Raw genomic sequence first — 13,641 nt, forward strand, 5'->3', positions numbered from 1 at the left:
CTTGCCTAGGGAAGTGCTGGAGTCCCCATCCCCGGAGGTATTTAAGAAACCTGTGGATGTCTCACTAAAGGACCTGGCTTAGTGATGGGACTTGGCAGGTCAGGCTGACGGTCGGACTTGATGATTTTGAACATCTTTTCCAACCTAAATGATTCTATGACTCAATAATTAATCTAGCTTCACATGCACACAGATATCTTCCCTCTCCTCTAGTGGGAATTGATCCCATAGTAACGGCTTCGGTAGCTTCCTCTTTACCTTTGCTACAAAATACATGAGGTAAACCCATGTTCACCTGTTTGTTTGACGAATAATGCAAGTGAATGATTAGCCAATACTTTCTACAGTGCAAATAAATTCATCATATTCAATGGAACAGTAAGTCTTTACAGCACTTCTGACACTGCCATATCCCATTTTTCAGAGGAAATCTTTTTTGACATAGGAAGACAACAGAGAGGAGAAGAAAGGTCTGTTATAGACTTTGCTTCTGTGGGTCCAAGTCTGTATTATATTATACTGGACATCAGAGTACTTAAATATTAAGTATCTTAGTTCTAAACCATTTACTCCACTGACAGATCTAAGACAGATTTAAAACAAGGAGTGCTTCATGCTTTAAGAGAGGCCATACAGCACTTTTCCTCCTACGGTTCTGATGGCAAACTAGTCATGGTGATACAGGTTGGGGAGATAAATTTCAGCACAGCCACCAACATTGCACATTGATCCTTCGCTAGTTGTCTAGCTAGACAGCTAGGCAACACCACTCCCCAGCATCACCTCTACCTGTGGTAGCTAAAACTCTTCCCAGTCCTTTACATGTGAGGAAAGCGACAACAGAAGAGCAAGCGGGACACGTGCTAAGGCGGTACACAGCAACAGCAAGGAGATTCTGAATGACAAAACCAGCTCCTGTCCCCTTCCCCATAGGTCTAGACACTTACCCATGGGCAAACATGTCCAGCGCTGATACGTGAAGCTTCTCCCGCTCACTCAGAGGCTGGGATTTTGACAGTGTCATCATTGTTCTCATTGCACTGTCCAGCTCTTTGTTGAGCCGCACTGAACTTCCAGTACCAATCAACTCCAAACCATTAGCGATGACATGTCCCATTGCTAGAGAAACCAGCCCATTACAACTTGAGCCATACAGAACTGTAGGAAACTCATCTCTACATAAGCATTAACACAGTTTTGTTTTGTTTTAAAATGGGACTGATCTGTAGTGACAGGGGACAGAAAGGCTTATAAGCCTGAAGTTTTCTAGGCCTTTCATGATAAGCATTTAAGAAGACTTCAAATGAAAAGAAAAACACAAAACCAAACACATCATCCCAGCCTGCTCTTGACTATAAAGAATCTTTACAGAGTTCTGCAACCCACTGCTTCCCACTTGCCTAAATGAAGCACGGTTAACACAAAGAGGCAAGGAATTATGCAACACTTTCCATACTAACCATTAAAGATTATACTTACTAAAATTTGGATCTGCTGCTTTTAGCTTGGAGAGACATCCCTCAATACCCCCGAGACCCTCATCATTGGCCCAGGTTGCATACTGTAAAAGAGAGAGACTGTGTCAAGGAATCCCCAATGACATTGGGCATCTTCTCCTTCTCCCAGCCACGTGAAAGTCAGAAGCAAGACAAATGATAGCAGAGAACCTTTACATTCAAATACAATTAGCTCAGTTAGAAAACACAGAAGCTGCTTTCTTTAAGGTAGCCTGGCCACCAGCAGAACTAACAGCCTTTGTTCTCTGTGCAGCTTATGTCAAGTGTTTGATTCTCCAGGGTCCAGTGGGATGAGCACACTACCCTCCCACAGCTACAGTGTTTGGCATCACTCTCTGCTATGAGGGTTTTCTGCTGACTGCTAATGGCTGAATTCAGCCCGATTTGAAGAACACGTGTGAGAACATAACATTTCTGAGACCACAGCTTACCTGTCAGACTTGACAGCCAGTAGCTAACCAACACACATGCTACTGGAAAGAACCAATGCAGATACATGAACACAAACACACACACACTGTGATTGCCTAATCATGCCTTCCTCAAGAAACAAAACTCAGTACAGCTTCTGTCTAATCTTTCAGCTGTTAAGGAATGTAAAAATCAGCTACACCAAAGACTGTTTTATGCACAAGTCCCTTCAGACCCCATTTTTCGTCATACCTGGGTGAGCACTGCATCAAAGAGTTTACAGGCTTCATTGCTAGCAGTGGACAGGCCAAGTCCAGCATCCTGCCAGGCCTGCACAACAAACAGATGAGAAATGAAGGATTTCACACACTGAGATGACAGACTTTAAAAAGTGGTGATGTTCTGATGTTTTTCAACTGTTTATTTTTTTTTTCAAAACAGGAAAAAGCTGTGAGAACAATGTTAGCAGATGCAGACACTTTTTGTGCACCTGTACATACATCTCAATTTGTTGGGTTAGCAGTGGGGATAAAGAACCAAAAATTATACAGCCTTTCAAATTCTACAATTTATACCTTACAAGGTGAGGACTACACTTAACTCCCTGCAGACAAACTTGGGCTGGTTCCTCTGCTGAAGATACACCTTGTATGAAACAGTGACACGGGAAAGGAAGACCCCAGGTTTCTATATACAAAAGCAATACTGCCTTTTCCCAAACAGGATGGCCACACAACCACCACATTTGTCACCTCACTACCTTAGGGGCTTCCCTTCCCAACTTACTCACCTAACTAATACTGTAGTTGTCAAAACTTTTAGAGAGCCTCGCAAAGACATCTCTTCCAACAGTACTCAAACGCTTTCTTTTCTCACTGATTGGTTTAAAGGCTCACATCCCAACACTTCTAGTACTTGAGTGTCCACCTTACAAGCCTGGGAGACTACGAATCTGTGACTGAATGAAACCCAGGAGAGCCGAGTAGGTACAAGGTAGACGAAGAGCTTGTAAAGCAGCCATCACCTTCCTTTTTCACACATGCTGGCTCTGCTGTTTCCTGCGCTCATTTCCCCTCATCCTCCTCCCTAAACCCAGAACAGACTGTCTGCTGGCAGGCTTCCTGAAGGAAAGTGCAATTGCCTCCACTCCTTTTCCTGCTTTGCCTTTCCTCTTTTGGGCCAGACCAAAGCCTTGCCCTTGCTGCTGCTTTCCTGCTGACTTTTCCCTTCTAGCGGCGTCTCTGCTGCCATGCCAACCGGCTGTGAGCGATCAATCCCCTTTATTCCTCTGGTTCCGTGCGGCCGTTTCGCAGTGCTCTGCAGAACCTGCGGCACCCAGAGGAGCTTTTTGCTTTTCTCCCCCAGCCCCGGCCCCGGCCCCGGCTCCGGCCACGCTGCCCCGTGGGCTCTCAGCACCCCCGGGGCTCCTCCGGCCCGGCCCGGCCCGGCCCGGCCCGGCCCGGCCCCTGGTCGCGCCGCTCCCCTCCCCTCCGCCCCGCCGGACCTTGCAGTCCCTCAGTGGGGCGCACTGCTCCTGTCGGCCACGCTGGGCCCGGCCGCCCCGGGGCGCCTCTGCAGCCCGGCGGCTTTCTTGCCCTGCCGCCGGGGCCGGGGGGCAGGGGCCGGGCTCCGCGGAGCGGGTTCCGAGCTGTGGCCGTTAGACCCCGCCGGCGGCTGGGGCTTTTCGGCTGGCTCCCGCCCTGCCGACCGCAGTGCCGGTGCTCCCCGGGGCCCTCGGGGCGCTGCCGCCATGCCTCTGCACCCTGCTCTCCTCCTTCCGCTGCTCGGCTTGTTTCTCCAAGCCCTGCTAGCCCCTGCTCCCCGCCTGCAGCCACCACCGCTGCTGCTCACCTGCCCGGGCCCTCACGTACACGTCTCCCGAGGGCATGACACTCAGGGCTGCGTTGCATGCCCGGGGAGCGGCACTGTGACACTGCGCTACCAGCCGGCCCCAGGAGCGGGACCCAAGGCCGAGAAGGGAGGGATGCAGCCGCCAGCCCCACCACACTGCCTCTGGTACCTCAACTCAGCCCGAGCGACGAGCACCTCTGGCTGGGCAGGGCAGGTCACGCTGCACACAGGCCTCCCGAGGCCTGGACACGTTCCTCTGCCCGCAGCCTCTGGCCTCGTCACGGTGCAGTGCTCGTCCAGTTTGTGCTCGGCACCCACGTGTCTTCACCGCAACATCAGTGTCGTGATGCTGTCAAGACGTGCTGTCCTCAACAGCACAGGCATGTGCAGCAATCACAGAGGAGGTGCCCCACGGTTGGTTCGTCGCTCTGCACCACCCTTCCACCCAGAAGAAGACGCAGGACTTGTGGCAGAAGGGAGCGGCACCCCGAGGGGACTCGTGCCAGCTCTCTTCAGGCTCGCGGTCAGTGATAGCACCCCGAGAACAATGGAAATGGCGGTGCTTCGACAGGCAGCAGCCTGTAAGCTAAACTCTGTCATAATTCAAAAGCCTCTTCACATGTCTGTCATACATCAGAAAAGGGGCATGACTTTCTACCTGTATGCCAGAGTGCTAGTAGACTGCAGCCTCAGCTTGTCTATAAAGCCGCAGTGGATATTCTATGCTGTTCCGGACATGAAAACGAATCCAGACTGGGACAAACCTTTAAATGTGTCCTTCCTGCACGGTGCAGACACGGTACAGCTAACTGTCCCCGGTTGTACTCTGAATTACGGCACGTATCAGGTTTATTTTACTGCTACAGTGTATGTGCTTGGGACTAAAAGATATTTCAGTCGCACGGACAGAGTTTTCCTTCAGATCGAGAGAAGTGATCTAGTGGCAAATATCGCTGGAGGCACGTACCGGACGGTGGGTTTCTCGGATCGTTGGACTCTTGATGGCTCCGCGTCCTACGACCCCGATTCGCAGGAGGTGCTCGAGGGAATCATGTTTACTTGGTACTGCACTAAAAAGGTGTCGGACTATGAGACCATGAAAGTTAGCGCAGGACAGAAATGTCATCACTCCCAGAGGGACTTGAAATGGCCAACACCTACGGGTTCCATTCAAGCAGTGCCACCAGAATTCCTCTCAGGAAACGCTGCATACCACTTCCTTCTGGTCATTCAGAAGGACAGTAGAAAGAGCTATGCCAAGCAGACCGTAGACGTGAAGCCTGGCTCCCCTCCTCTTCTGGCCGTGGCATGCCTTGAGAACTGTGGCAGCACTGTCATTCCGACGGAGAGGTTTACATTGTTGGGAAAATGCCTAAACTGTCCAACAAAGAGCCAGCCAGTCTACCTCTGGTCCCTTTGTTTGGAAAACTCTACCGAAATCCGCTTTGACTGGTCTTCCAGGACTTCAACGGGCAGGTCTGGTCCTTACCTCTCTATACATGCTCTGACCTTTACAAATACTGCACATCAGTCATACACGCTGCTCTTAAAAGTGACCACTCGGGGCGGTGGGTCAGCACTCTACAGATATGCATTCAGAGTGAATTCTCCTCCCAGGGCTGGAAAGTGCAGCATCAGCCCACACCGGGGTACAGCCTTTCGGACTAAATTTGTTGTCCAGTGCAATGGATTTTCCGACAGCAACTTACCTCTGACATATAAAGTAATAGTAGCTTCTGATGTATCCCAGACCGCCAAAATAAGCTCAGTGGAGAAAAACACTTTTGGCACCATTCTGTACATTGGCTATCAGCCTAGAACTCCTCCATCTTTCCTGCCGGTTGGCATGCCCTCTCGGAAGTCTACTTTGACCCTGTATGTTCAAGTCAGTGATTCTCTTGGGGCATTTACCCAAGTGAGCTTATATATCCGAGTGGAGAACCCTGTGAAGAGTCGACCACTAGCTGTCATCTTTCATGAAATGCTTGCCTCAGTGAGCGGTTTAAGCGCACCCATGACAGCTTATCTCCAGACCGGAGACTATTTTAATGCTGGTTATTTGGCTTATCTTGCAGCCTCAGTCCTCAACTATATTAAAGCTGCACCAACAATCCAGATACCCAAGGCTCAGTTTCGGGAAAGCCTGATTAAAACAGCTCTAAATATTTCGGTTGAGAGCATGATGGAAATCAACCAAGTAGTTGCCTCCCTTTTTCAAGTCACAGAGGAACCGGAGGAAGTGAACATTCGTTCACAAGAGATTGCCATTACAAAACTGACCGAAGTAACGAGAGTGCTGAAAATACAGAGGAATGAGAGCCACTGGTCTGAACAAACAGAAATTCAGACCAGCGGAATACTAAGGTGCTTGTCCAACATCCTGAGGGCTGCTCTTCTGCCTCGCAGGAATGTCAATGTTGGTGGAGTCATGCAAGTCTTCTCCATCATGGAAAACTTAACAGAGATAGTTTTCCAGGGCAAAGTCCCCGGAGAGACAGACACTGTCATGGAAACGAAAAACTGGAACATCACTTTGAAGAAGGATGAAAACTGGAATGTCACCAATGTGTTCTCAGCCACAGAAACCTGCAGGAATTGTTTCTATCCAACACTGCAAAAAGGACAGAATTCAAGTCTGCCCCGCAACGCTGTCATTTCCACTGCAGTTTTTGAGTTTGATGAGAATCCTTTCCCATGGCTAGGTTACACATCGGAAATTGCAACAACCGTCTTGGGCTTCAAGATGGCAGAGACCAAGGCTAATGGAGATCTGCAAGGGATCCTGCCTGAAGAAGCGGACATTCTTATTGCAAGGAAGGATACTGAATCATCAACTTTTCCATTAGCAGTGGGACCTGATAGAACAGAAACCTACACTACTGGAGGATTTAGTCTTGAAGTGAACAGAAATACCAAGATTATATACGTCCAAATCCTGACAAAATTAAAAGTGACCTTCCAGGTGGTAGTGTTTACAAACACAAACATCACTCAAGCTTTTCCCATAGCCTCTTTTGATTCTTTTCCCGATATGCCGACGGTTGCAAGCAAAACCAAGACGGCTAATGCAGACTGTAACATCAAGGCTCCTTATGTTATCTGTCTCCCAGAGTCACTGCTGAAAGCTGCAGCTCAAGGAAGTAGTGCCGAGAGTCAGAACATCTCTATTGTCTTGCTGACGCCCTACCTTGCAAGGTATCCAACCACGGGGCTGGTGAGCATCAACATTTTCAGTGACCAGTGCTTGTTTCTGGGTGGAGTTCAAAATCAGTGGAGGGAAGACCTGTGCAGGCTTGGCCCCTTGACTGACTGGCAGAGGGTACACTGCATCTGCAAGATGAAGCAGAGTCACAGAAGCCTGTCAGTTCATGTGGCCTCAAATACATCCACATTTGACATCAGGTTCCTGGCAGCCAAAGTAATAGTTACTCCCAACACTGTGGACCTGGAGAAAATGCTCATAGCAGACATCCCTAAAAATCCTGTGACACTTTTAACGGTGCTCTTCGTTCTTGCAGTCTACTTGCTCTTGTCCATCTGGGCCATGCAAAAAGACAGGGCTGACAGGGCCAGCAAAGACAAGATTATAGTTCTGCCTGACAACGACCCCTCGGACAAAGAGAGCTTTTTGGTCACCTTATACACAGGCAGTCGCTGGGGAGCTGGAACCAAAGCTGACGTTTTTCTCCAGCTTATCGGTCAGAACGGCACAAGCGATGTCCACTGCTTACAGCACCCACAGGTTCCTTCTTTCCGTCAAGGAAGCACTGACTGCTTTCTCTTGACTACCGGGGAACGCTTAGGAGACATCTGTGCCTTCAGGGTCTGGCACAATAACAGAGGCCCATCTCCTGGATGGTTCTTAAGCAGAGCCAAAGTTGAAAACACGTCCACTCGGAAGACCTGGTTCTTTATGTGCAGGAAGTGGCTTTCTCTCGACAAGGGAGATGGCTTACTGGAAAGGACATTTTTTGTCACAAACCCCAAAGATCTCCTACCCAGAAAGGACTACTTTTTGATCCATCTCTCCCATAGTCTGACAGAGGGCCATCTGTGGCTCTCGATTTTTGCCCGTGTTCTTAATGGCAATTTCACCAGGCTCCAAAGGTTATCTTCATGTTTAACAATGTTGTTATTAAAGCTGCTCGTTAACATTATGTTCTTTAATGCTGACAAGGAAGAACAATCTCCAATACACTTGAGGTACTTGAGATCGATAATAGTAGGAATTGAATGTGCTTTGGTTACGATGCCTGTGGAGATGGTTATCATTGCCTTATTTAAGTATTCCCAGAAAGACCCAACCAGAAGTCCACCCCTCCTTTCTGGAAGGCTTAAAAACTGGAAGGAACCTTTGCAAAAATGGTACCTCTCAGAAACTTCAGCACAATCCAGGAATAATAATACCCTGGAGAACTTTCCTGGTCCCAGCAATGCACAGGGCCCGCTGCCTCACCAAAGGACGAGCAACCAACGAGCTCCCCAGAACTGGAGCAACTCCCCCGTTTCTGAAAGAGATGCAAATGCAACTGGAGCTGAGGAGCAGACGGCCAAAAAGAATTCCCCTCCAAAGGCTCAGGCCTTGCAGAGAGGGCCACCATCCAATTCCAGTTTCAATAAAAACTCTGCAGAAGAAGGGGGCAACTTTTTGAAAGAAATCAAGCCGCTAAATGTCACCTCCAGGCCCTTTCGCAAGACACCACAGGTGGTTTTTTCTTGGTGGTGCGTCTACCTCTCGTGGGCATTGGTTATAGCTGTAACTGGTGTATCGTCATTTTTCATTGTACTGTATGGTTTGTCTTACGGCTACCAGACTTCAATGGAGTGGTTTTTGGCATCAGCAGCCTCCTTTATTCAGAATGTGTTTTTCCTTTCTGTCCTAAAAATCGTTTGTTACTCAGCTTTGAATACACTTCGTCCTAAATGCTGTGAAAACATTCCATGGTTAACTCAGGAAAATCATTCTGAGATTAAGCTGGACAAGGAAACACTGAGTGAAGATGAGATGAGGGAGAAGCGCTTTAAACTTGCCCAAATCAGAGGCACCAAGCAGTATAAGCCTTTAGAAGCTGATGAAATTGCAAAGATGCTGAAAAGGGCAAAAATTAAAGCCAAGGCTTTCATTTTCATACGAGATTTCATTAGCCACCTTGTCTTTTTAGCTCTGGTATTACATTTTGCCTATTCCAGTGAGAACACCAACGTTTTTCACTACAACCAATTTATTCAGAACCAGTTCTCTCCCAGACTCTCCTCTGTGGACAAGATAGAAGATATTTACACGTGGATGGATGATATCTTCTTGCCCTTGATCCACAACAACGTTCAGCCTTCCTTCCTTCCTGAGAGCTGGTCCAAAATTATTGGTTTGCCTAGGATGAGGCAAATACGGGCTAAACAGACTGAGAAAAAATGTTTCCATCCTCACAGCTTTGTAAATAAATTTGTGATCAGCGAAAGCCACTGTCTTCACAAATACGGCAGGGACACTGAAGAGAAAGGTGACTATGCTGGCAGTTGGTCAAAGATTTCCAACCAGTCTGTTTCCAAGGATGCCAGCAGTCGGCTTGGGTTTACTTACCAGCCAAACAGGACTCCGTGGAGTTATTACTCATTTGGCAATTTGCACACATACAAATCCGGAGGTTACACCTTTTACTTTTTCCCCGAAGAAGGAAGACATAATTCAACAACAAGGCTGGATTTGCTGCAAAAGAGTCATTGGATCGATGAAGATACGTGGGCTCTGATCATTGAACTAACTACATTTAACTCCGATGTGCAGCTCTTCTGCAGTATCTCAGTCATATTTGAACTTTCGCACCTGGGGATCATAAAACCAAGTTTGTCAGTACGCTCTTTTGCACTCCCCATTTTTCATCAGCAAACAAAAGGTCAACAACTGCTTTTTGTTGTTTTTGTTGCCTTTCTGTTCATTTACATTGGAGATGGCCTTTACATCATTGTGCGAGGGAAAAAAAATACTAAAACCCCTTCTAACTTAATTAATTTTGGCTTAGTATCAACATTCCTCCTTTTTGTTCTTTTAAGGGTCCTAAAGTTTAAGATGGGAGCTGATATAGTGAAGTTCTACTTACTTCACCCAAATGATTTCATTCCTTTTCATGCAGTTTGTCATTTAGATCAGATTTTAAGGATTACTATGGGCTTCTTGGCATTTCTTGTAGTTTTGAGAACTCTAAAATATTCTCAATTCTTTTATGATGTGCACCTGGCACAGCGATCAATCATGACAGCTCTTCCTGTAATCTTCTCTATGGCTCTTGTATTGGTGGTGTACCTCTTTGTATTTATGGCCTTTGGCTACCTTGTGTTTGGCCAGCATGATGACAATTACAATAGTATGATTCGCTCAGCTCAGACTATATTCTCTTACAGTGTTTTAGCTTTCAGAGATACTGACTTTTATTCCAACAGGTTGCTGGGTGGTCTGTTCCTAGCCTCTTTCATGTTCGTGATGATCTGTCTTTTTATCAATCTTTTCCAAGCTGTTATTATATCTACCTACAGAGATATGAAACAACCTGTATATGAAGAACCATCTGATGAAGCCCAAGCAGTTGCTTTTGTATTACAAATGCTTAGAAAGATACTGTGTTATCTGATCTGTAGAACAGCCAAAGCAAGTGAACCCAATCTTTTTCACAGCGTGCTCTATGGCCAGCCTCAGAAGAGATGTCAGCAACATTTAGGCCTCAAGAACAGAAAAATAAAAGGAAAAAAAATGGTTTATCTTGTCATATGAACAATGCAAGATTTCATATTCCAGGTCAACTGTACTCTGTAATACTTATGTTTACTGTTACACTTATGTTTCAAATAAATGTTCATAAATACTTTTATTTTCATAATATTATTTTCATAATAAATTATTATTATTATTTTATTTTCATATCTTTTTTTTGTATGTTTTAACATTCAACCCCTTGCTACTGATTGTGCTTAGAGTTTCTCAGCTGAGAGAAATTGTGCTGAGAATTTAACATGGTATGACCTGACAATTAAAATTATTCATATCGCTGCATTTGTATTTGCAGGCAGATGGCTTCGTTAACATCTAACTTCTGGGCATTAACATTTGGCTGCAGAATACCATTTTATAGAGCCTCATTTTTTTTTTCTTTTAGTAGAATTGTGTATTTTAAAACTCTATCCCCATACCAGTCAGTATATTACAATCTGTAGATGAAGACTAACCAAGGTAAACTGCTACAGGCAAGATGGAGAACTTGCTTTGCTCTCATCAAAAACAAAACACACAGGAAAGGAGTGGAAAACTACCAGTCAGATGCTCCTTATATCCGCAGAAGTATACTTTACAAAATGCAACTGCAACGACACACTTCACCCTCTGCTGGTGATACAGTTGATCCCTGTGGGACCACCTATAACAAAGACTCGCTTCCTCCTTACTATATATTATTATTTATTTATTAGTACTATTATCTAAATGTAGGCCTGCATTTTGTTAGAAAAAGTGGGCTTACCATCAAAAGCACTGACAAAACTACCTACTCATGCAGCTTCCTTGGTATTACCCTTTGGGTTTTTACAAACTATTGGTACATTATTTAACTGAGAAAACAAAACGAAACAACAAGAAAACAACAACAACAACAACAACAACAACAAAACAAAAACGAGTGGTTTTGAAAATTGATCTTGCCATATGCAGGCAGAAAAAACAAAAAGAACCTTGCTGGTACACTTAGAAAAAAATTCTTATTCATAAGACTGGGGAATTTTCCACACAGTTTACTTTGAATACAGAAGGATCACAGCATAGATAGCCAGGCTTGTTCTATGGCCAGCGATGCACCACCTTGATTTCTTCAAGGAGGCAGCTGACCGCGTGAGAGAAATCACAAAGTCTGTGAACACACCTTCCTGATTGGGGAGAACAGCCGGACTTGTCAGCATCACTGATAAGCACCAGCCTTGGGCAAAGGGGAGTTGAGCAGCTTGTTCTTGTCTATCTCTTTCACTAACTTTGTGGATCAAGGTCCGCAAGCATAAAAATCATCTGTTTGGCAGATGATAAAATAATTGTTTCTGAACCTTGGAGACTGAAAAGGTCTCCATGGGCCGCAGCCTCCTCCAGGCCACATCCACCTGCTCCACCGGGGGCTCCTCCATGGGCTGCAGCGTGTAGATCTGCTCTGCCATGGGACCCATGGGCTGCAGGGGAAGAGCCTGCTCCACCAGGGACCTCTCCACAGGCTGCAGGAGAAATTCTGCTCTGGCACCTGAAGCACATCCTGCCCTCCTTCTGCACTGACCTTGGGGTCTGCACAGCTGCTTCTCACTCCTCCCTCCCAGCTGCTGTTTTGCAGCAGTTTTTTCCCTTTATTAAATCTGCTCCCACAGATGCACAACCAACATCGCTCACTGGATCAGCTCTGGCCAGGGGCAGGTCTGGTTCAGAGAACTGGTTCTGAATAAGTGGGTTGTAATGAACACTGTTGGTTTTCTCAGTGGAACAGGCAAAAATTAATAGCAGAGCTAAAAAGACAAGGTGGCTGATGAAATTTGTTTGAAAACAAAAGCCCTGACTTTCATTTTTGCTCTTCCCAGCATCTTTGCAATTTCACCAGCTTCTCAAGGCTTACGCTGCTTGATGTCTCAGATTTGGGCAAGCCTAACGTGCTTCTCCCTCATCTCATCTACATTCAGCATTTCCTTACCCAGCTTAATCTTGGAATAATTTTTCTGACTTAACCACGTAATGTTTTCACAGCATTTTGGACAACATTTTGGATGAATCGCTCTCATAGCTGAGACAGAAAAGGTTTTAGGATATGAAAGAAGAACACTCTTGAAAAAGGAGGTTGCTGATCCAAACAGCCACTCGATTGATGTCTGGTAGCCGTAAGACAAACCGTATAGGACAATGAAAAATGATGATACCCCAATTATGGCTAGAACTAATGCCCACGAGAGGTAGACTCACTGCCAACCAAGATCTAAGTGTGGTCTCTTGTGAAAGAGCCTGGAGGTGAGGCCTACTGGCTTGCTTCCTTTCAGAAAGTTGCCCCCTTCTTCTGCAGAGTCCTTCTGGGCCAAGGCACGAGGAGAAGGTTCCCTCTGGGAAAGTTTAAATAGGGCAACGATAATCTTTTCCAGATGCCAGGTCACCAAAAATTCCTTTTATAAGTTCCTTTTATAATGGATCTCAGGTACCTCAAGTGCATTGGAGATTGTTCATTCTTGGCCACTTTGAAGAACATGATGTTAAAGAGTAATTTCAGTAATAACATTGCTACCCAACAAGATAACCTTTGGAGCCTGGTGAAAATGCCAGTGGGAAAGTGAGCAAATATTGAGATCCGCACATGGCCCTCTCTCAGATGATTGGAAAGATGGATCAAAAAGCAGTCCTTTCTGGGTAGGGGGTCTCTGGGGCTTGTGACAAAAAATGTCCTTTCCAGTAAGCCATCTCCCTTGTCGAGAGAAAGCCACTTCCTGCACATAAAGAACCAGGTCTTCCGAGTGGACGTGTTTTCAACTTTGGCTCTGCTTAAGAACCATCCAGGAGATGGGCCTCTGTTATTGTGCCAGACCCTGAAGGCACAGATGTCTCCTAAGCGTTCCCCGGTAGTCAAGAGAAAGCAGTCAGTGCTTCCTTGACGGAAAGAAGGAACCTGTGGGTGCTGTAAGCAGTGGACATCGCTTGTGCCGTTCTGACCGATAAGCTGGAGAAAAACGTCAGCTTTGGTTCCAGCTCCCCAGCGACTGCCTGTGTATAAGGTGACCAAAAAGCTCTCTTTGTCCGAGGGGTCGTTGTCAGGCAGAACTATAATCTTGTCTTTGCTGGCCCTGTCAGCCCTGTCTTTTTGCATGG

The 13,641-nt window shown here is 46.3% G+C and overlaps 2 protein-coding genes across 2 annotated transcripts in view; one reads left to right on the top strand and one right to left on the bottom strand.

The window, feature by feature from the left end:
* Window positions 1-3,680, bottom strand: part of LOC308187620 (tetratricopeptide repeat protein 38-like) — a gene marked incomplete at its 5' end in the record, with an annotated part of 22,202 nt that extends 18,522 nt beyond the window's left edge. Inside the window, 5 exons of the mRNA XM_080575766.1 lie at window positions 948-1,119; window positions 1,480-1,561; window positions 2,181-2,258; window positions 3,433-3,576; window positions 3,675-3,680. Of these exons, the coding sequence (XP_080431892.1) occupies window positions 948-1,119; window positions 1,480-1,561; window positions 2,181-2,258; window positions 3,433-3,576; window positions 3,675-3,680 (482 nt within the window). The remainder of the gene's footprint in view (window positions 1-947; window positions 1,120-1,479; window positions 1,562-2,180; window positions 2,259-3,432; window positions 3,577-3,674) is intronic.
* On the top strand, window positions 3,679-10,609 carry LOC308187624 (polycystin family receptor for egg jelly-like; the record flags this gene model as incomplete). Its single annotated transcript, XM_080575779.1, has 1 exon — window positions 3,679-10,609. The coding sequence occupies one exon, from the start codon at window positions 3,679-3,681 to the stop codon at window positions 10,543-10,545; it is 6,867 nt and encodes a 2,288-aa protein (XP_080431905.1). The 3' UTR covers window positions 10,546-10,609.
* Between the last annotated feature and the right edge of the window lie 3,032 nt (window positions 10,610-13,641).

Source organism: Anser brachyrhynchus (assembly GCF_964034855.1).
Source record: "Anser brachyrhynchus genome assembly, chromosome: 1".
NCBI lineage: Eukaryota > Metazoa > Chordata > Aves > Anseriformes > Anatidae > Anser > Anser brachyrhynchus.